Consider the following 23,550-nt stretch of genomic DNA (forward strand, 5'->3'; position numbering starts at 1 on the left):
CAATTCTCATGCAGAGCTTCTGTACATGACAGTTACAATTAGGATGGTTCTGAACAAACCATTCCTTTTTTTACTGAAGCCACTTTCCCATTCTCAATTGGAGTTTCTTCCAGTACTTAATAACTTTCCTCTATTAAGTGTTATTTATTCCTATAACCTCTAACTTTTATGTATTTTATTAATTTTTTTCATTTATAAACTCACTAATCATCAGTCTGTAAATTTTTACTAACTCATTCCATAACCAAGTAGCTATGGCTCACATGGTCACAGACAAATAAATATGGATTAGTTCTGCACAAAGTAAAGTATGAGGGCTGTCCATAAAGCAATCTCCATTTACTAACAAAAAAAAAAAAAAAAAAAAAAGAAGAAGAAGAAGAAGAAGAAGAAATGTGTACAAAGTTACAGAATTTGTTTTGCAATACTGTGAATGTACACACTCCAATTTATTTTTCCACATACTTTCCAGCCACTTTGTTGTAGCCTTTGACAAGCTCTGAAAGTTCACAATCATAGAATTCTACCTGACTGAAGCAGCTATGATGCTTGGTTACAACTTCCCTTTGTACAGAAACGCACAAATAATCTGCTTGAAATGAACACAAAGCTCCACAATGTTGAATCCATGTTTTCTCTAACTCTTTTGCCAATCAAATCAATCATATCTGCCCTTGCAATTCTCATTAGTGAGAAAAGTGGCTGACCAAAATCATAAAACGCTTTGCTTGATTAATGGAAAGGTTAGAGAAAACCACAAATTCACCACTGCAGAGATGCCTGAGATTTATGTTCATTTTTCATGGATTATTTATACTCTTCTATACAAAGGGGAGTTGGAAATCCACATTGTAGATTACCTTCAGGCACAGATATGACTGCAGAATTTCAGAGCTCGTCAAACACTGTGAAAAGTCTCAATCCAGATGGAAACTATGTGGAGAAATAAATTAGTGTGTGTACTTTCACAGCATTGTAAAACATATTATGTAACTTCATTCATTTTTTTTAAAAAAAAGGAGTTTAACTTCATGAATTGAACAGAGAAATGAGGATAACAAACTAAACAGTCCTATATTATAATACTAAAAATATCTTCACACTGTTTCCGCACAGTATATTGAATCTCGACACTACCCTACTTAAGTAACATTCTGGAAGTGGATTACTCAAAAATACAAGGTCTTTTCAAAAAATTCAAGAGCTTTGTGCACATTTTTTTTCTGCACTTACCTTTTACTTGTTGTGTATGGTCTCCTTTGAAATACTCTCCTCCACAATTGATACTCTGCTCCCAATGCCTTTTGCACTTCCAGAAGCAATCTTGGAATGCCTCTTGCTTGATCACATGGAGTTCTGTCTAAGAATCCTCTTTTATATTGACTATAATTGAAAATCTTTACCCTTTCAGTAGGGTTTTCAACTTTGGAAATAAAAAAAATGTCCACAGGGAACACGTCTGGAAAGTATGGAGAATGAGGCAGCCCAGTGATTTCGTTTTTTGTGCAATGTGCGGATGCATTTTTGTGATGCAACAGTGATTTCGTTTTTTGTGCAATGTGCGGGTGCATTATCGTGATGGAAAAGTTATGAATTGCTCACCACATTTCAGGTCTTTTCCTTGTCACATTTTCTAGCAGGCATTGCAACACATCAATTAACAGTTTGTCCCTGTAGCATGAATTCATGATGAACTAATCCTCCAAAGCCAAAGAAAACTATCAGAATGGCATTCACATTTGACCTGACCTGATAAGTTTTTTTTTTTTTTTTTTGGTCTTCGGGAACCTTTCCTGATCCACTGTGAAGACTGAACTGTGGTCAACATCAAAACCATAGATCCACATCCCATCACCAGTTATGATTTTCTTAAAGAACATCTCATTCCCATTTGTGCAATCCAAAAGCTCTTCTCAGATTGTGAAGGTCTTTCTGGTCTTCAATCATGAGCTATGGGATGAACTTGGTGGCAAGACGATGCATTCCAAGATGCTGTGTCAGGATTTCATGACATGATCCAACTCAAATGTTACATTCTACTGCAGCCTCTCAGTCAGTCAGTCTTCGATTCGCATGCACAATTTCGTTCCTGACATGAGTGTTGTTGGTAGATGTCAAAGGGCATCCTGAATGAGGGTCCTCTTTAACTTCCATATGAACCTTTTTAAGAAGCGTGAATCATTTGTAACACAAAGTGTGGCTTAAGCTCTCATCACCATAGGCTTCCTGCAACACTTGATGTGCTTCTGTAAAGGTTTTCCTGAGTTTCACACAAAATATAAATCAGACAGATTGCTCCTCTAAATCTGACATCTCGAAATTCACAAACTGTGTGACACAACATTCTACTCAGTACAGCACTGAAAAATAACTAACAGACATACAACAATGAAACTTCCAGCAGTTACACATTAAGCTCAGGTGTGTGCAGGGATGCCAGCCACATTTTGCTCCAACACACCATTGGCACGAAATTACAAATGTTCCGGAATTTTTTCAACAGACCTTGTATGTCAATGGTATTCCACAAATATGCCTGTATTTCATCACCTGTCATGGTGCAGACTACTTCTAGAAGAAAGGAGTATACAGAATGAGGTGATAGTAAGGACCACATGGAACAGAAAGCAATTTTAAAATCATAGTGTTAGCCATGTTTATCATATGACTTCACATATAATCTAGTAGACATGCTTACACAGTCTGCATATGAGGATAGGTATTACCTTTCTAGCTTGAGTTAGAATGTATGAAGAATTTTTTTGGTGTAGGTTTAATTCTGTATTTCTTATATATTGAAGTGATCTTTGCTATTTTTCACTCCTCTGATAGCTCATATTTTACCCAGTACATGTTAGAGAGACATGACATTCTTAATTCTAAGAGAATTCTCCCGTATTTAATCTGTTCAGTATTTTTGCAGCTAGTAGTGGTGATTTTTGGATTGTCTTGAAATTGTGTTCAATTCCATCAGATGAATAACCTGTATTCCTTGCAGTTGCAGTGCCCCCCCCCCCCCCCCCCCCCCCACACACACACACATGAGAGAATTTAATCCATAAACTTACCTAGCATTTATGGACTATGAAAAAGCATTTGACAGAACTCACAGAGACAAGCTATGGGCAATAATGGAAAAAAGAGAAATCTCCAAACATCTGATCTGAGTCACGAAAACCCTATATAAAGAAAACAGAATGGGTTTGACTCATGTAAAGGATTAACACACGGAAAACAAAAAAATCAAGGATATTATTTAATATCTATGTAGATGACAAGGCCAGGGAATGGAAAAAGATAGAACACCATCACACATAAAGTAAGGAACACATATATTCACACGATGTTAGTTGCGGATGATCAAGTTAGCATACAAGACTATGTAGATAAATTACAAATGGTATTCCATAAGCTAAACGGAGTGCAGGCTACAATCTGACTACATCTCTAAATAAAGTAAAACCACAGCCTTTTTAGAAACTCATCTAGCATGAACAAAAACAGTCCTCAATAATAAACCGATCAAACAGGTAGCCCATTTCAAATATGAATGTGACATATCATACAATCATGATATGGATCTGCAGAAAATAATTAATACTTACCACTGTAATGCTGCACAATAAGAACACTTACTGGTAACAAAGGAAGAGTCATAACTTAAATTTTATAAAGTCATGGCAATTCCTACTTTGTTATGTGAGGCAGAAAGTTGGATGCTGAGAAAGAAAGATTTACAGCAAGTACAAGCATCAGAAATGAAATTTCTAAGCTCTGTGAAAGGCTGATTTAGGGAAGACAAAACTAGAAATGAAGTAATAAAAGAAGAATTAGGAACCCAACCAATAACCCAAAAGGCAACCAAATACAAAAAGAAAGGAGAGAACATGTGTGTCATATGTCACCATAAGGACTTCCTAAACTAGCAATGGATCATAAACCATGGGAAAAGAGAAGAGTGGGAAGAGGGAAGATGAGATGATGAGCCCAGAACATGCTCCAGGCCTAACCCTGGAGTGGCAGAATAAGAAGAGATTTAATTCAATGATTGATGCTGTAAGTAATTACAAAGATGACATCTTGAGGTGTTGGGGTCTGCTAGATATCAATGTCGTCCATACACAGTTTCCATTCCAGTGTGCCTGACAGTGATCTGGAGTTCTGTTCTCAGCATGGTGCACCTGGTGCTGCCTGGGGTTTGTTCCCTATGTCCACTTTCTCAGTTTTTCTTTTGTTGAATACTGTTGCCGCAACCATTGTGTTTTACCGACTCCAGTGCAGGACACAAGGCTTTGCTGTTGGTGCCCAGTCATGACTCATTATTCTTTCTATTATCTTTACCTTTATTCACTCTCTTATAACACTGTCCCAGTGTTTGGAGGTCTGTGCTAGAACCCCTGTTTCTTCATACAACATAGATCAGTTCTCAGCAATAGCTGATTTAGGTGCCTGTCCCAGCAGGATGTGCCTCTGATGTCTACTATTGTAGTCATTTGGCCAATCCATTAAATGCCACATTGGTAAGGTATATTATAAATTCCTAAATTACTGGTTTTTGTATGTCAAGGTCATCTTCCACATACCCCAGCAGTCCTCTTGAGCACCAGACTGAAAATAGAATGCCACCTCACTGTCAGACACACTGGACTGAAAATTGAACATCTCAGGACAATTCTAGTGAGTACAGACTGCAGATGGAGCACCTAGAGCTGACCAAAGAGGGGTATTGGAGCTGTTCCACTCGACTAGCTCTCACAAGTAGCATCTAATGAAGACATCAGTCATGTCAAAATATTTTGCATGGACAACACTGACATCCAGCAGAACACGTGAAACCTCAAGATGTCAACAGATTGTGAGAAAGGACAGAAGAATTGTCTACACATTGTGAGGAAGGACAGAAGAATTGTCTACACACACACAGTGGGCCAACACAGTGTAACTCAGCAGTGTTTTCAATGAAAACACTAGGTTTTCTGTTTGAGAGTGCCAACTATGGTTTCATGTACAATAAAAAGCTATGCAGTACAATTCTTTCTAGAGGCCTTCAACAAGATGTATGAATATGGGGTCTTCTCTGTGCTGAGACCACAATGTTAATAAGATGTGAATCAAAAGAAAATTCTCACAATCAATGCAGCCCAATGAATAGCTGCAGAAAGGTTTCTACACAGCTGGATGTTCCATACCATACTGCCTTCTTCAAGACAGCCAGCAATTCTTGTGCAGACCCATGTGATGCCTACCTGCTACAAAGCTATCGTAAATCCTCCCTGTGGTGTCCGAAAAATTGACAACTTTCTGGATCCGAGGATACTCACAACATCTGCTGCATTCATCATCCTCTCTCTCATAAGTTTTTTAATGACAGCAGATATTAGGACACAATGTTATGTGGGGTGTAATTAAAATCTAGTCTGTGATGGTACAAAACCTAGTCTGCTGTTTTGTCTGTCGTATAACCTGTATGGTATTGTCTTGTCTAAGCCAGAATTGTATGCACCAACATGTTTTCTGTAGAAGAAAATATATGACGTCTGGGAACCAATGGAAATGACCTAGAAAGATTTTTTACATGGTCAAATAAAATCTAGCGAACTGCAGGGGTTGAAAAGAATCCCCAATAAACTGGAAGGAATTAAGAAGTTTTAACAGTCAGTATCAACGTCGACCACTGGCAGAAAACCATACTACATCTGACCAAAAGCACAGAACAGGCAACTAACACTGGAATTTCAGAAGAGAGGAGACTGAACAATTAAAAATGCGTGCCTACACAGAAATCTGTTTAGTTATTTTTCTGATACCACTCGTTGGTGTTCTGCTGAATTTTCCATTCTACAGCTGTACAAAAAGTTGGCATGTACCTATGTCCACTGATGGCACTTTGTTGGTAGATGCAAAGTATATAAATGTGCTGAATGACCAGACAGCTCAATGCCTGACACGTTTATGGCTTCAGTCTGAGAGATAACACTCATGAAGCAGGCAATGAAATTACCTGTCTGCACAGAATTCTCTCATTCCACCAAGACCAGCACCTCACTCAGCTGTTCAATAAGGATTTGTTAAGTGCACATGGACCTGAATTTAAGGTATCACATGGAGTAATTGATATACAAGCTGGGTTAGAAAAATTCTGGAACTTTCTCCACAGAATTTTCCTGTGCTTACCTTTTACTTAATGTGCACGGTCTCTTTGAATTACATTCCTCTACACTTGATACACCACTCATAAAGCTATGTGCAGAAAAACTTACACTGCCAGTCACAATAAAAGATTATTGATTCATCACATGACTGGTTTCAGGTGTTGGCCCTTCCTCAGGTGTTTATACATTCATGTACACATTTATATGGATGGAGAGTACTGTATAAATACAAAGAAAATTATTTGCTGGTGACTAAGCACATACAAGTGGAACAATTGTAAGTGGCAAGGCAGCATTTGTCAAAAGTATATCTGTATTTACATAAAGATGAAGCATCATTATTATAATTACGCTGCTGTGACAGTTTTTCCATTTAGTTGCGCATTTGTTATCATATGATAATGATAACAAATGTGCAACTAAATGGAAAAACTGTCACCACAGTGTAATAATAATAATAATAATAATGCTTCATCTTTATGTAAGTACAGGTATATTTTCGATAAATGCTGCCTTCCCACTTACAATTGTTCCACTTGTATCTGTTTAGTCAACAGCAAATAATTTTCTTTGTATTTGTCCAGTGATATCCAGCAATATACACATGTACATGATTGTATAAACATCTGAGGACAAGCACACGCCCAAACCCAGTTGTGTGATGAATAAATAATCTTTTATTGTGCCTGGTAGTGGAAATTTTTCTACACCCTGCAAAGGAACAGTCACAGAGTTCAACAGCATCCACTGTGGATGAAAATTCACTCCCAAAGCTGTTTATACTTCTGGATGTCTGTTGCTGGATTGTGTGAAGCACAGTTTGTGAATTTTCTTTTAATTGGTGCAAAATTACGAATGTTCCGTAAGTTTATGAACAGACTTCTTCATACAATCAATCTTCCATCTAAGTCAAATGTTCTGCTATGCACTCGGAAATATGTTTATCTGGCAATAAAGTTTTCTGGGATGACATTCTTGTATAAAATTTTATTTTGTATGAAATAATAAATTTACCTATTTGTTTCATTTAAAATATACATTAATAGTGGAGTCTTTGTTTTAATGTATGTGGTTCTCTATTAGTTGGATTTCCTTCATGTAATCCATTCTAAACTCTATAAATCTGAGCACTGTTGGTTTGCCTCCAACAATCTGGAACCCAACAACCTTTCAAAAATTGGTGAAAGGAGATAGAAGCTACTACAGTGTTGCTTATTAATGTGGGGCTAGCGAAACATATCATTATATAGCTGGAGACCAACATGGCTCCCAGCAAAGTATACTACTAGAAATACATGTTAACTTAGTGCTCAATAAATGAGCAAAGATTATATTTCGATCAGTTACAATGTGTGGAGCATCTTGACAAAGGAAGTGCCTGACGGCATGAATCTTGTGTCCAGATAATAGCTATGTTGTTGTTGTTGTTGTTGTTGTTGTTGTTGTCTTCAGTCTGAAGAGTGGTGTGATGCTGCTCTCTGTCTCTTTTATCCTGTGCAAGTCTGTCCATCTCCGAGTTACTACTGCAACCTACATCCTTCTGTATCTGCTTACTGCATTCATCTCTTGGACTCCCTCTATGATTTTACACCCCACATTTCCCTCCTGTACCAAATTGGAGATCCCTTGATCTCTCAGAATATTTCCTACCAACCCACCCCTTCTTCTAATTAGTTTGTGCCACAAATTTCTTTTCTCCACGATTCTATTCAGTACCTCCTCATTAGTTACATGTTCTACCCACCTAATCAACACAAGTCTACTGCAGCACCACATTTCACTCCGTGTATTTTACCCCTGCTACCATCAAAATTTCAAACAGAGTATTCCAGTCAATATTGTCAAAAGCTTTCTCTAAGTCTACAAATGCTCTAAGCATAGGTTTGCCTTTCTTTAACACTTAGTGTATTCCTATATTTCTCCAGAAACCAAACTGATCTCTCCTGAGGTCAGCTTCTACTGTAAAGAATTCATCTTAGTATTTTTGCAACCCTGACTCAGGAAACTGTTAGTTCAGTAGTTTTCACACGTGTCAACACCTGCTTTCTTTTGAATTGGAATTATTATAGTCTTCTTGAAGTCTGAAGGTATTTCACCTGTCTCATACATCTTGCTCATTAGATGGAAGAGTTTTGTCATGATTGGCATTCCCTACAATAGTTCTAATGGATTGTTTACTCCCAGGGCCTTGTTTCAGCTTAGGTCTTTAAGTGCTCTGTCAAAATACCTCCTATCTCATCTTCATTTACATCATCTCTCATTTCAATAATACTGCCCTCAAGTACATTTCCCTTGTATACAACTTTTATATATTCCTTCCACCTTTTACTTTTAAATTCTTTGATTAGAACCAGTTTTCCATCTGAGCTCTTGATGTTCATACAGATGGTTCTCTTTCTTCCAAAGGTCTCTCTAATTTTTCCTCAAGATGATGTCTATCTCCCCCACCCCAGAGATATATGCTTGTAAATCCTTATATTTGTCCAGTGGCCATTCCTGTTTAGCTATTTTGCACTTTTATCAGTCTCATTTTTGAGATGTTTGTGTTCATTTTTGCCGGTTTCCTTTACTGCATTTTTATAATTTTCTCCTTTCATCGATTAATTTCAATCTCTCCTGTGTTACCCATGGATTACCAACAGCCCCCTTCTTTTTACCTACTTGATCCTTTGCTGCCTTCAGTATTTTACCTCTCAAAGCTACTCATTCTTTCTCTACTGCATTCCTTTCCTGTTCTTATCAACTGTTGTCTAATGCACCCTCTGAAACTCTCAACAAGCTCTGTTTCTTTCAGCTTATCCAGGTTACATCTCCTTAAATTCCTACTTTTTTGCAGATTCTTCAGTTTTAATCTACAGTTCATACCAATAAACTGTGGTCAGAGTCCACATCTGCCCCTGGAAATGTCTTACAATTTAAAACCTTGTTCCTAAATCTCTGTCTTACCATTATATAATCTATCTGAAACCTTCCAGTGTCTCCAGGTCTCTTTCATGTATACCAGCTTCTTTCATGGTTCTTAAGCCAAGTGTTAATTTTAAGTAAGTTATGCTCTGTGCAAAATTCTACATGTGGCTTTCTGTTTCATTCATTTCCCCCAGTCTGTATTCACCTACTTCTTTTCCTTCTCTTCCTTTTCCTTCTATCAAATTTCAGTTCCCCTTGACTATGAAGTTTTCATTTCCAATAACTAACTGGACAATTACTTTTTTATCTCATCATATATTTTTAGTCTCTTCATCATCTGCAGAGCTAGTTGGCATATAAATTTGTACTATTGTGGTGTCTGTGGGCTTTGTGCCTGTCTTGGCTACAATGAAGTGTTCACTATGCTGTTCATAGTAACTTAAGCATGTTATTATTTTTTTTATTCATTATTAAACCTACTCCTGCATTAACCCCATTTGATTTTGCATTTATGAAACTGTATTCACCTGACCAGAAGTCCTGTTTCTACTACCACTGGACTTCCTTCACTATGTAACTTTAACCTATCCATATGTAACTTTAACCTATCCATTTCCCTTTTTAAATTGTCTAACCTGCCTGACTGATTAAGCAATCTGACATTCCACGCCATTTTTGTTTCTCCCCATAATGACATCATCCTGAGAAGTCACCATGCGGAGATCCGAATGGAGGACTATTTTACCTCCAGAATATTTTACTCAAGAGAATACCGTGATCATTTAACCACACACTAGAGCTGCATACCCTCAAGAAAAATTACAGTTGTAGTTTCCCCTTGCTTTCAGCTATTCACAGTACCAGCATTTGGTTGAAATTCTGTAAGGCCAGATCAATCAATCAGACTGTTGCCCCTGCAATTAGTGAAAACGCTGCTGCATCTCTTCACGGTATATTTGTCTGGCCTCTCAACAGATATCCCTCCATTGTGTCTGCACCTATGGCTAACAGCTAACGACAAATTAATTCAGTACATTTGTTTACTGATGGTCTGTGACCATCTTCAGTGCTATCAATAATAATCACAATTATCATACAAAGGCAGATAACCAGTCTAAACAGTGTTGTGAGCAGAAACTTCTTGAGTTAATGTGTCGTATTGCATTTTTGATAACCAATTTGATCCAGTTATTGTAGTAACAATTCTTGCAGAATCTGTAACAGGACAACTTGAACTATGTTCTTTGAGAACAGGGGCTGCAAAATACCTACAAGATAAATCCTGTGCTCATTCTTTATAATTAGAGATCAGGACTTCAATAACACTGTTGTGGGCATTGCATCAGTTGCGATGATGGTCACCAAGATCCTCTTTTGTTTCTTCAATACACTATTGTTTGTGGAGTAACCAAAAAGTAAAAAGAAGTAAGGAGTTACTTTCCTACATTTTAAAGGCTTGTTGACACATTGAAAAATAATGTAGGTATCAACTTTGATTAACCACGTAGCATTTGTCCATATGAGCTACAAAGTACATTGAATACATTGGATTGTCTTTCAACATGAGTAGCAGAGGGAAACTGACAATAAAATAGAAGTAAATACCTGATGAGTGACTATCAGTTGCACTGTCCCCATACCTGTCAGTTTCAGAGAGTTGTAGCTCAGAACCTATTAAGAGACGAATTACATTTGTCTGATGTTTTCCCTTCATACATATCAGTATTAGCATCTGTTAATGTACTCCAGTTGCCTCTGGAAATAACCTGATTAACCACCAACAGTGTTATGGAAATAACCTGATTAACCACCAACAGTGTTATGTCTTTCTATGTTTACTGAAGCCAGTTAACTTCACAGTGTATTCTGTTATGGCTATTTCATGATGTGTTTCACATATTCATGTACTTTATAACTCCATTCCTGGCAGATAATTATCAGATAACTGGTATATCATTTAAACCTCTTTCTGCCAGATAAGCTTAATATACTGTCAGAGCGTCCATTTTTACTGCTGAACGAACTGACATAGTACTTTGCAAGAATTTTTTGACAAAGATGACTGAGTGTTTAGAATGTGAATGTCATACTTAGCTTTTGCTTAAGTTAATCTTCTACATTTCACTACTAAATTTAAATTCCTTCCTACCATGAAGACATCATAAATGGACAATACACACAAATTTGACAAATGTCTCATCCCCCAACACCTGCCAAAAGTTAGAGTAACTGCATCTAATATTTCATATATGAGCTAACATTGCTGGATGTTTGCATTCTCCTAGGCAGATTTTTGTTTCTCTATTAGTGCATCAGGACCTACTGATCCCACATGCAACAAATTAATGATATTTGTGAAACTTATCAATAATTTCCAACACCTAGCCAAGTGGAGTACAGTACTTTCTACTTCCATGTAAAATCCAACTATTATTTCTACAAACTAGTCTCAGCAAAACTACACAAGGCAATAAATGTTATATAAAATAGAACACAGTACACAGTATTCACTGCTCAGTAAATTTATTCTGACTTGTAATTACAAATTAGATTATTTTAAAGGAATGTATTCTTTTTTCATTGTTGCCTGTATTTGAAATACACAATTGGTTAAATGATTTCCAAAAATTTCTTGATAACTTTTTCTATGGATCCATAGCATTTGAAATACCAGAATATGTTCAATTGCTAAAACAGAAGCAACCAGTGGAGGTTTGAAACACACACAAATGAAACATTAATGTTAATTTTTGAGCTTATAGAACTTTATTTGTGATTCTTTGTTTGGAAAATGTTTAGGGACAAGGCAGAAACAGAACAAGAAAAAATAAAAGTGAATAAGTGAAAGGGAGATCAAAAGTTTATTTATTTATTAGGAGAGACCAGAACCAACATCTCCTTCCCTCACTCATCTGGACTTATTTTCTTTCAAATTAAATGGTAACAGCATTATAATTATAATGTAGTTGTGCAACTACATCATACACTTCATGACAAAGTATGGCAACAGTACTAAACCTGGAAGTGTTCATATGAAAATTGCAAGCCATGAAATGAAAATCAAAATTTCTAGAAATTGGTTAAGTAGTGGTGCAACGTAATATTCAGATCTGAGTAGAGATCAGTGATCATATTAGCTACTTCTAGAGTTGGACTCTACATAGGTGACACTGTAAATGATAGGATTACCGGTGGTATTGGCAGTGTTGGTAGGGAAATAAAAATAAATGAATATGTAAGACAGAAACTGTGAGCTGATGACTTCTCTTTGCTTTTGCTGTTGTTTGTTTTGCACATAGTTAGAACTGCACAGCATTCAGTGTTAATTCATTGTGGATTTTATACCATTACAGAACATAAATTTCATTTTATATGTAATAATAATTAGTTCATCATGTACCTTCTGCCCTTTCATGTAACCAAAGAAAATTCTTTTGATGCAAGTATCATTTACACGTACAAACATAAAAAAATTATGTAACTGTCGTAGTCATGTTGTACTTCATAGAATGTCCTTCATCATGATCATAGGCAAATGTTTCCTGTTATTATTGATAAATGCAAAAGTTGTTTATGAATAAAAGAAACATATTTTATATATGCTTGGCAAGGTATTGACGTGTTGTTTAAAGTAATTTTTTTAAGGAAATTGTATTCAGTGGCACTACATGATAAATCTGTATTTATTATTTTGATTATTATTATTATGACATCCATCTGTTTCCCACTGCAAATCAACAATTTTCGAATAAAACCTGAACACTGACAATTTCAATTTTGCTATAGGCTGACATACAGTTTATTTTTAAGTAACAGACAGAAGAGTAACTATGCAGAACAAAAATTTTCTGCAGATTATGCGGCCATTTACATCCCCTCATTCAGTTTTTAAACATTTCACTTCACTTCTTCCAGTTTCTAGGGGAATCTAGTAAGACACTGATTGCATACATAAAGAAAGCAAATGATATGAGGTAAAGCCCAAAGGTTATGCAACACACCTAAGGTACATGTAACAAGGATACAACCATGGCTGATAGGAAAACTAACATAGTCTACACTTACTTATGATAGTCTATGGGAGTTTCACAACTCTAGTTTCTACTAATAGAGGCTAACTACGTCCAGTCTTCAGGACTATGTAAGTCCTAATAAGAAACTCTATATAATTAGAAAGATCATATTCCCTACATGCTAATTATTCCACTTACTAAACCAGAGTCTAAGAACTTGTTCATTCATCCGTTGGGTATTCTACAGGTAACCACTGAAAATTTTTACATCAATCAAAAATTATGTAAGATACATTTACAGAAATTATTGTAACTATTCAAGTAACGTGTAATTTAATATAGACTTGATAACATTACATACGTAATCCGAAATATGTGCAAAATATCTGTACATTGTGCTATTACTAACTAAAAAAGTACTTTCTTCTTACAGAAATATGTTGATTGGTCCAAACCAATGCTGGCACAAGTTGGAAAACTTGGAAAGCATTATGATCAATGGGTGCAATCTCCTGTAGATAGAGAGCTGAGATTATTTAAGTCTGATTTTCTGGAGAAACTGTCAGTAACATATTGGTATGTGATACCATTAGTGTGGGTTCCTGTGACATCACTCTTCATTCTTAAAGGGATCTCTCATAACAACGAATTTTCTGCAGGTATACTGATTTTCGTAAATTTTCTCTAACAGTAAGGTATTTATTGTTGCTTAAACATTCAACCTTTGACAGAAGTTTTAACTGAATGAAAGTAACTTCTGATAAAAATGTAACCTCATCTGGAATGTCCATCATAAAAAAGCTGGCTACAGTTCACTTCTATCATGGAAAATTCACACTACTGTTAAGAGGGGACCAATTTGGACAGTTTTAATACAATATGTCAATACATCTAAACTGCTTTAAAACACCTTACTTTTACTACACATGTTGATTACTTATCTGATTATTTCCTAACCGGTGAGACACACATTTCTTCAACAATATGCTATTTACAAATACAGTCTTAGTCTGCAACATATTCTGAAGTTTCTTTTTCTCATTTTGTAGTTTAATTTGTTAGTCCTGTAGACCACACATGATACACGAAAGTACATTACGAAATATGACAATGTGTGGTATTCAATTTCAGAGTGCAAGAAAAAACAAAACTCCCAGGCAGATTAAAACTGTTGCCAGACTGGGACTCGAACCTCAGACCTCTGCCTATTGCGGGCAAGTGCTCTACCAGCTAAGCTAACCAAGCATGTCTCTCAACCCATCCTCACAGCTTTACTTCCACTAGCACCAAATCTTCCTCCTTCCACCTGCCTGCAAAAAGCAAATATCCCAGATGCATGTCCCAGTCCAGCACACAGTTTTAAGCAACCAGGATGTTTCACATCAGCACACACCTGCTAGAGAGAAAATTCATTCAGGAATGGAAGGGGAAAACTTGTTCACCTGTTCAGTTCAGTGCGCACTGATTCGTAAATACTGATTACCAAGCCATTAGGCACACTGCTTACAGAACAAATCACTTAAAATTATTGTGTATTTTGAATCTATGTAATCTCCACATTTTCAAATATCCTTAACTGTCAGATCTTGTACATTAAACAATGAAAAAGGATGGAAGGTTAACAGTATTATGAAAAGGATAGTTGCTACTCACCAACCTAAGCAGCCAGAGACTATGGACGCATGCGCGCGCGTGTGCGTGTGTTTTGCCTATTCCTGACAAAGGCCTTGTTGGCTGAAAGGCCACTTTGACAGTCTTTTTGTTGTGCCTATCTGTGACTCAGCATCTCCACTATATTGTGAGTAGCTTCTACCCTTTTCATAACATTGATCTTGTATATTTAATCATTAATTAGCTAAATCTCTAAGATGCATAAAAGCAGTCACTCATTTCACTCTCCGTAAGGATGAATCAAATAGGATGTAATCTTGATACGTGGCACAGTAAAAGGTGTCCCCTGATCACATCTGATGAGGAGTTACTAGGTATAGACACACAAACTGTAGATCTCTTGTTATATAACTCTGTTTCTATCTTTCATCTCATTCTGTATCTCTACACCCTTTCCATCCAATGCTCCACTCTACTACAACAATCATGGTAAGGAATTGCTAAACAAATTGCCTTATAGTCATCAAGTAATATGCAAGACATTTTTCCTAGTTTTCGTTTTCAAAAAGCAGAAATGTAACATGTCCTCAGTTGAAGAATTTCCTACATTAGTGTTTGGAACATGAACATAGCTCAGCCCTAAATAAAATGATATGGTCAGAAATGTTTCAGTGCTAGTTGACACTATAGTATACCTTTCTTCTCTCATAGATCCTACATTCCCTGCATGGGTGATTGGCAGCTTCCTATTCGGAGTAGGACTATGGTCTCTCCTAGAGTATACTTTACATCGATGGGTATTCCACATGAAACCTCCAGCAGATTCTCCTGGTCTTATCACATTTCACTTTTTGATACATGGGTTACATCATAAGGTAAGTACCTTATCCATAATTTCTAAACATTGTTCAGGATGAAATCATTAGACCAAATAAATGCTGGTGTTACAGACATAAAAGTTGTGATGAGAATTTTTCATTTCTTGTGGAAAGTAATGGAATGTCAAAATAAAAGTTCAGTTTATCTAAGATATATAAAAGTCTACTCTCAATAAAAAAAATTAGTTATGCAACAATTTTACAAAAGACTGCAAATATCAAGCTCCCTGAACTAGTGTTAGTTCTGGTCAGTTCTAAAACAGTGGTAGAAATTCAAAAGTAATAAAAGCAAGGCAGGCAGATCCCTTGACCCAAGTCAACAGAAATCAGAGAACAATGGAGTTTCTAGTATTATGTGTATTGCCCGCACAAGTAAACATTACATTTCCATTAGCTGGTGGTTTCTGTGTCTTCTTCACTACCCACTGTGTCTTCTTCACTAATAGTAGGAATGAACATTCCTTTGTTTGGAAGATGGAGAAAGAATTTCAGCTTTAAAGGGATACAAATGTGAAAGTGATGTAACAAGCCCCATGTTGTTGGACCTGAGAAAATGGTGATATGTTACATATAAGAGTAATGATTTCAACATGTGATTTTGCTTTAGCAGTGATAGATAATAGTTGTGGTTCAGAATGAGATTTTCACTCTGCAGCAGAGTGTGCGCTGAAATGAAACTTCCTGGCAGATTAAAACTGTGTGCCCGACTGAGACTCGAACTTGGGACCTTTGCCTTTCCACTTTTAATGGTTGTGGTTGTAAGTAAAAGCATTCTCCAGATGGTTCAGTGCGAAATTTATCATCACAAAGACACAAAGTAAATTTTTCAGTTTACATTGCAAGCGAAAGAAATGATAAGTTCTCCACCGGGGTAGAATTGTTAGATTTAAAAGTATGGTTATCATAAATTCCTTTTGAACATAAAGGATTAGTAAGCATGAGAGAGAGCAACTTTGAAGACAGGCTCTTAAGGCAACACAATTGCTAGCTCCTACAGTGCTGTGCAACCTCAGATATGATAGTTGGGATCGGCGATAAAAGAATTGGGTTTATCTTTTTAAAGAAACATTTACCCTATTGCTGCAATCTCTAATTAGCTGTCTGGAACATCGTTTATCAGAAACTGAATAACATAACTGCAGAATTTCATATAGGGTAGAAGTTTCCTTACCTTTTATATTTTGCAGCTCTTGCCGATCCTTTCCTTTGGCTGCTTTGCCATCCTTTTTATGTCAAAAGGATATTTCACCTAAGAAAACTATAAAATACAAGGATACCATATGGCTGGCCAGCACCGACCTCCAGAATGAAATTCGAGTACTACTAATAGTTTCTCATACTCTTGAAGTTTATATTCCTTCCCCCCACCCCCATTTCTCCCCCCCCCCCTTTTTTTCTCTCTCTTTATCTTATTTTTACATTTTTGTCTTCATATTTCCCTCTGTCTCCCTCTTTTTGTTTCTTTCTCTCATCTCTTTCTTATTTGCTTCAAGTTCTTAAATGTAGTTATTCATTCCATCTCTCTTTTTATCTTCCTCTCAATCCATCTTTACTTGTCATTCTGTTCTTCTACAATCTCTGGATCAAAGATGGCAAACTGATTAAAAATGTACGATCTTTGTACTTGCCCATTCTGATGCCTCCTTCTTAATCTTTTGGCACCCTCACCCACTGTCGACCTAAGGTGTGAGTGATGTGCCCTCCTTCCTCAACATACCACTCTTTCTTCCACAACGAAAGAAAAAGTCAGGAACAGATTTTTTCTACTTTTAGTAGCACTTAATTGTGAATTGTAAACATGTAGATGTATCAGCAGTGCGGAATTTCTTCTTCTGAAGATAAGCATGGGCTAGCAGGCTAGTATTATCATGGGAGGCTCATTACAAACCAAATTCCCACCCTGCACTGCCATATAAACAAAGCTATCAATTCAGCATCAGTCTGCAAAAAGGTGGGGCATATAATGGACACCCACTAGTAGCAAGTGCACCCAGAACCATGAGAGCATGCGGAAAAGTAATGCTAACAAATTTTTGTGTGACAACTCTTAAAGCTTCTCAAACAAAACAAAACAAACTTTATGAACGTACTACATCTTTATTCTTCATGTCAACATATTTCTTTCTCAACATAGTCATCCACGCAACAAGCACATTTCTCCCAAAGAATAACCAGTTTCTTGATACCATCATTGTAGAATGTTTGACTTTGTTCATAGAGCCACAACCTCACCTCTGCTTGCACCGCTCCTATCACTATCAAACCGAAGTTCTTGAAGGTGTGCTTTGAATTTTGGAAACAGATAAAACTTGGATTGGGCCAAGTCAGGACTGAATGGAGTATGATCGATTACAGTGAATCTCACCACCACGTTACATGCTACAATTTGGAGCCCTCTGGCAGCAGAGGCCTGCAGCTGTGATTATGGAGGCATGAAGAATGAAAATGTAGAATGTTAATAATATTTGTTTTATTTTTAAAAAATTTAACAGTTTTCACATAAAAAATTTGGAGGCATTGTTTTCATAACACCCTTGCATTTGTTGTAATGAAATCTCAAAACTACTCCACCGCTCAGAGTGAAATTAACATGAATATATACAGTATGACCATATAAATGAATGGAACCTGGAGGAAATTTAATGAAAAGGGAGATGCAATCCTGGGAGAAGAATTTTACGTAACTCTGCAAGGACCTAAGCTGAAACAAGGTATCTGGTGTAGATGATGTTCTCTCAGATTTATTAAAACCCACAGGAGGAAGAATAGGCCAAAACTGTTTCATTTGGTATGTAGGTATGCATGATATGTGAAGCAAGAAGACTCTAAGAAGAATGTAATAATGCCAATCATGGCAGTTGCTGACAGCTGTATTACCAAACCATTCATTAAATAAGCCATGTGCTAACATGATTTATCTACAGGAGTAAGGAATGACTAGTAGAAGCCAGGTGATAACATCATTTTCCAAGCAGTCCCAACCTAGGGATACAAAACGGGACCGTATTTTACCTTTGGATTATTTTGCCCAGGAAGTTTCCATCACTATTAAAACACACAATAGAGCTGCTGCTTCTGAGTAAATATAATGACTGTAGTTTCTCCTTGCTTTCAGTTGGCAATGCTAACAGCACACACAGTCAAGCTGGCTAGTATAATAGGAGTAGATTAGTCAATCATTCAGACTGCTGTCCCTACAGTTATTGAAAAAGCTATGCACCTCTTTAGAAACCATATGTTAGTATGATCTCACTACAGATAACCCTCTGCACAGGTGCCGACGCCAAGGGGCCTGAGGGGGACCGAGACCCCTCAAAAATTCATTTGGGGTAGGTGAAGCCCCCCCATTAATTTAAGAAAATTATTAGTTATATTGTTGTTGTGGTTGTGGTCTTCAGTCCTGAGACTGGTTTGATGCAGATCTCCATGCTACCCTATCCTGTGCAAGCTTCTTCATCTCCCACTACCTACTGCAGCCTACATCCTTCTGAATCTGTTTAGTGTATTCATCTCTTGGTCTCCTTCCACGACTTTTACCCTCCACGCTGCCCTCCAATACTAAATTGGTGATGCCTTTATGCCTCAAACATGTCCTACCAACTGATCCCTACTTCTTGTCAAGTTGTGCCACAAACTCCTCTTCTCCCCAGTCCTATTCAATACTTAATCATTAGTTACGTGATCTACCCATCTAATCTTCAGCATTCTTTTGTAGCACCACATTTCAAAGGCTTCTATACTATTTATCGTCCATGTTTCACTTCCATACATGGCCACACTCCAAACAAATACTTTCAGAAATGACTTCCTGACACTTAAATCTATACTCAATGTTAACAAATTTCTCTTCTTCAGAAACGCTTTCCTTTCCATTGCCAGTCTACATTTTATATCCTCTCTACTTCGACCATCATCAGTTACTTTGCTCCCCAAATAGCAAAACTCCTTCACTACTTTAAGTGTCTCATTTCCTAATCTAATTCTCTCAGCATCACCCGACTTAATTCGATTACATTCCATTATCCTCGTTTTGCTTTTGTTGATGTTCATCTTATATCTTCCTTTCAAGACACTGTCCATTCCATTCAACTGCTCTTCCAAGTCCTTTGCTGTCTCTGACAGAATTACAATGTCATCGGCGAACCTCAAAGTTTTTATTTCTTCTCCATGGATTTTAATACCTACTCCAAATTTTTCTTTTGTTTCCTTTACTGCTTGCTCAATACACAGGTTGAATAACATCGGGGAGAGACTACAACCCTGTCTCACTCCCTTCCCAACCACTGCTTCCCTTTCATGCCCCTCGACTCTTTATAACTGCCATCTGATTTCTGTACGAATTGTAAATAGCCTTTCGCTCCCTGTATTTTACCCCTGCCACCTTCAGAATTTGAAAGAGAGTATTTCAATCAACATTGTCAAAAGCTTTCTCCAATTCTACAAATGCTAGAAACGTAGGTTTGCCTTTTCTTAATCTAGCTTCTAAGATAAGTCGTAGGGTCAGTATTGCCTCACGTGTTCCAATATTTCTACGGAATCCAAACTGATCTTCCCTGAGGTCGGCTTCTACCAGTTTTTCCATTTGTCTGTACAGAATTCGCGTTAGTATTTTGCAGCTGTCACTTATTAAACTGACAGTTCGTTAATTTTCACATCTGTCAACACCTGCTTTCTTTGGAACTGGAATTATTATATTCTTCTTGAAGTCTGATGGTATTTTGCCTGTCTCATACATTTTGCTCACCAGATGGTAGCGTTTTGTCAGGACTGGCTCTCCCAAGGCTGTCAGTTGTTCTAATGGAATGTTGTCTACTCCCAGGGCCTTGTTTCGACTCAGGTCTTTCAGTGCTCTATCAAAATCTTTACACAGTATTATATCTCCCATTTCATCTTCATCTACATCCTCTTCCATTACCATAATATTGTCCTCAAGAACATTGCCCTTGTATAGTCCCTCAATATACTCCTTCCATCTTTCTGCTTTCCCTTCTTTGCTTAGAACTGGGTTTCCATCTCAGCCCTTGATATTCATACAAGTGGTTCTCTTTTCTCGAAAGGTCTCTTTAATTTTCCTGTAGGCAGTATCTATCTTACCCCTAGTGAGATAAGCCTCTACATCCTCACATTTGTCCTCTAGCCATGCCTGCTTAGCCATTTTGCACTTCCTGTCTATCTCATTTTTGAGACGTTTGTATTCCTTTTTGCCTGCTTCATTTACTGCATTTTTATATTTTCTTCTTTCATCAATTAAATTCAGTATTTCTTCTGTCACCCAAGGACTTCTACTGGCCCTCGTCTTTTTACCCACTTGATCCTCTGTTGCCCTCACCACTTTATCCCTCAAAGCTATCCATTCTTCTTCTACTGTATTTCTTTCCCCCATTCTTGTCAATTGTTCCTTTATGCTCTTCCTGAAACTCTCTACGACCTCTGCTTCCTTCAGCTTATCCAGGTTCCATCTCCTCAAATTCCCTCCTTTTTCTTCAGTTTCTTCAGTTTTAATCTACAGTTCATAACCAATAGATTGTGGTCAGAGTCCACATCTGCCCCTGGAAATGTCTTACAATTTAAAACCTCGTTCCTAAATCTCTGTCTTACCATTATATAATCTATCTGATATCTTCTAGTATCTCCATGGTTCTTCCATGTATACAACCTTCATTCATGATTCTTGAACCAAGTGTTAGCTATGATTAAGTTATGCTCTTTGCAAAATTCTACCAGGTGGCTTCCTCTTTCATTCCTTAGCCCCAAACCATATTGACCTACTATGTTTCCTTCTCTCCCTTTTCCTACTCTCGAATCCAATCACCCATGACTTTTAAATTTTCATCTCCCCCCACTACCAGAATAATTTCTTTTATCTCATCATGCCTTTCATCAATTTCTTCGTCATCTGCAGAGCTAGTTGGCATATGAACTTGTACTACTGTTGTAGGCATGGGCTTCGTGTCTATCTTGGCCATAATAATGCATTCACTATGTTGTTTGTAGTAGCTTACCTGAACTCCTATTTTTTTTATTCATTATTAAACCTACTCCTGCAACACCCCTATTTGATTTTGTATTTATAAACCTGTATTCACCTGATCAAAAGTCTTGTTCCTCCTGCCACCGAACTTCGCTAATTCCCACTATATCTAACTTTAACCTATCCATTCCCCTTTTTAAATTTTCTACCTACCCGATTAAGGGATCTGACATTTCAGTTGTTGGAACTCCAAAAGAATGACGTACCTGAGTTTAAAGACTGGTTAGGGCGTTTGGGATATAAGTGGACATCCCACGATATTCAAAATGAGATCATTTATCTACTAGGATATTCTGTCTTGGGAAATGTATAGGCTTCAACCAATAAGAATGAACATTTTTCTACTATGGTTTATGAAACAAGTGATTCTTTAATTCACAAACAAATGTCATTTTATATTCGTGCTGTTGATGGTTCCTTAATCATCAATGAAGACTTTATTGGCTTATATAAGACCCCCCAACACTGAATCACAAACTCTTTTTAGTATTTTAAAAGATTTTTTTGCTCATCTTGATTTGTCAATGGAGAACTTAAGAGGAAAGTGCTGTGATGGTGCCTTGAATATGAGAGTTAAGTTCAAAGGACTGAAAAAGTTAGTTTTGGATATACAAACAAAAGCACATTATGTGCACTGCACTGCTCACAGTTTAGACTTGGCAATTGTAGACAGTCTCCACCATCTTCATCTATGAGGGATATTATGACTTCAGCCAAGGACTTAATAAACACCATAAGGGAATCCAACAAAAGAATGGACTTTTCAGAAGCTGATCTACGGTCCCTTTGCCCGACTCGATGGACTATGCGAGCTTCTAGTATCTTGAGAATATTGATAAACTTTGAAGAACTTCTAGAGTTTTTTGAAACATTTTCTGCAGAGGAGAAAACAGAGGCAGGTTATAAATGTGCAGGCTACCTTGAGTCAATGTTACAATTCAAGACTTATTTGTTTTTACGTGTTTATTGCCATGCAATGAACCCAGTAGAGGATGTCAATGAAGAAATTCAATGCCCTTATCTAAGTGTTGCTGATCTGGAAAAAATATATGAGGGCTTGATTTGTATATTGAATGGAAGGTGTGATAAGTTTTGAACACTTTTGGGAATTGTGTTTAAAAGGAAACCCTTCACACGTTGATGATCCTTCGCTTCCTCGGACTCGAAGTATACCAAAGAAGTTTAAAAAACAATGAAGCCAGCCCACCACACACTTTCAAAACCCCAAAGGAATACTACAAAGCTATTTACATTGAAGTTTGTGAAACGGTTCAGTCTTGCATTACTGGGTGGTTTGCTTCAACTGGACTCACACAGGTTATTGCAGGTGAACAAGAGTGCTAGCTTTTAGTAAACAGAGGTGAAACAAATTTGGAAAAATCAACTGAGTTTTTCAAAAATGACCTAGACATTGAGAGATTGCGCTTACACTTGAATATGTTAGCCAATATCACAAATAAAAAACAAGTGGTCTTAAAAAACATGCGTGATGTAAGAAAGTACATTACACAAGAGCCTGCAGTTGTAGAAATGTTACATGAAGTAGTGATGTGCATTAAGCTCCTCCAAGTAGTTCCAATCATGACAGCAATAGCAGAATGGTCATTTAGCACCCTTAGATGTCTGAAGTCATATCTCCAATCAAAAATGGGACAGAAGCGATTGAACAATTTGGCTGTTCTTCATGCCCACCGAGATGTTTTGGATGAATTGCATATCTGACCAATCATCAACGACTTCATATTCAGTCAACCAGTCAGATGGTCGACATCTGAACCTTTCTAAAGACAGTCTAGCCCTAATAGTGGAATTTAGAGTAATATTAAAAATCTTTATAAAATAGAGAATTAAATATATACATAATGTTAAATGTTCAGTTTCTGAATATTAATACTAGTTTAGTACTGTATCACTATAGTACTGTAGTAGTTACTTACAAATACTTAAATATTTTTAGG

General features: G+C 37.0%; 1 protein-coding gene across 6 annotated transcripts in view; it reads left to right on the forward strand.

Moving 5' to 3' along the window:
- LOC126278594 (fatty acid 2-hydroxylase) overlaps nt 1-23,550 on the forward strand; it is a 537,874-nt gene that overhangs the window by 509,091 nt on the left and 5,233 nt on the right. For all 6 annotated transcript variants that reach the window (XM_049978808.1, XM_049978811.1, XM_049978806.1 and 3 more), the window contains 2 exons: nt 13,506-13,731; nt 15,395-15,558. In XM_049978808.1, coding sequence (XP_049834765.1) covers nt 13,506-13,731; nt 15,395-15,558 — 390 coding nt within the window. The remainder of the gene's footprint in view (nt 1-13,505; nt 13,732-15,394; nt 15,559-23,550) is intronic.

This window comes from Schistocerca gregaria, chromosome 6 (assembly GCF_023897955.1).
Source record: "Schistocerca gregaria isolate iqSchGreg1 chromosome 6, iqSchGreg1.2, whole genome shotgun sequence".
In the NCBI taxonomy this organism is placed as follows: domain Eukaryota; kingdom Metazoa; phylum Arthropoda; class Insecta; order Orthoptera; family Acrididae; genus Schistocerca; species Schistocerca gregaria.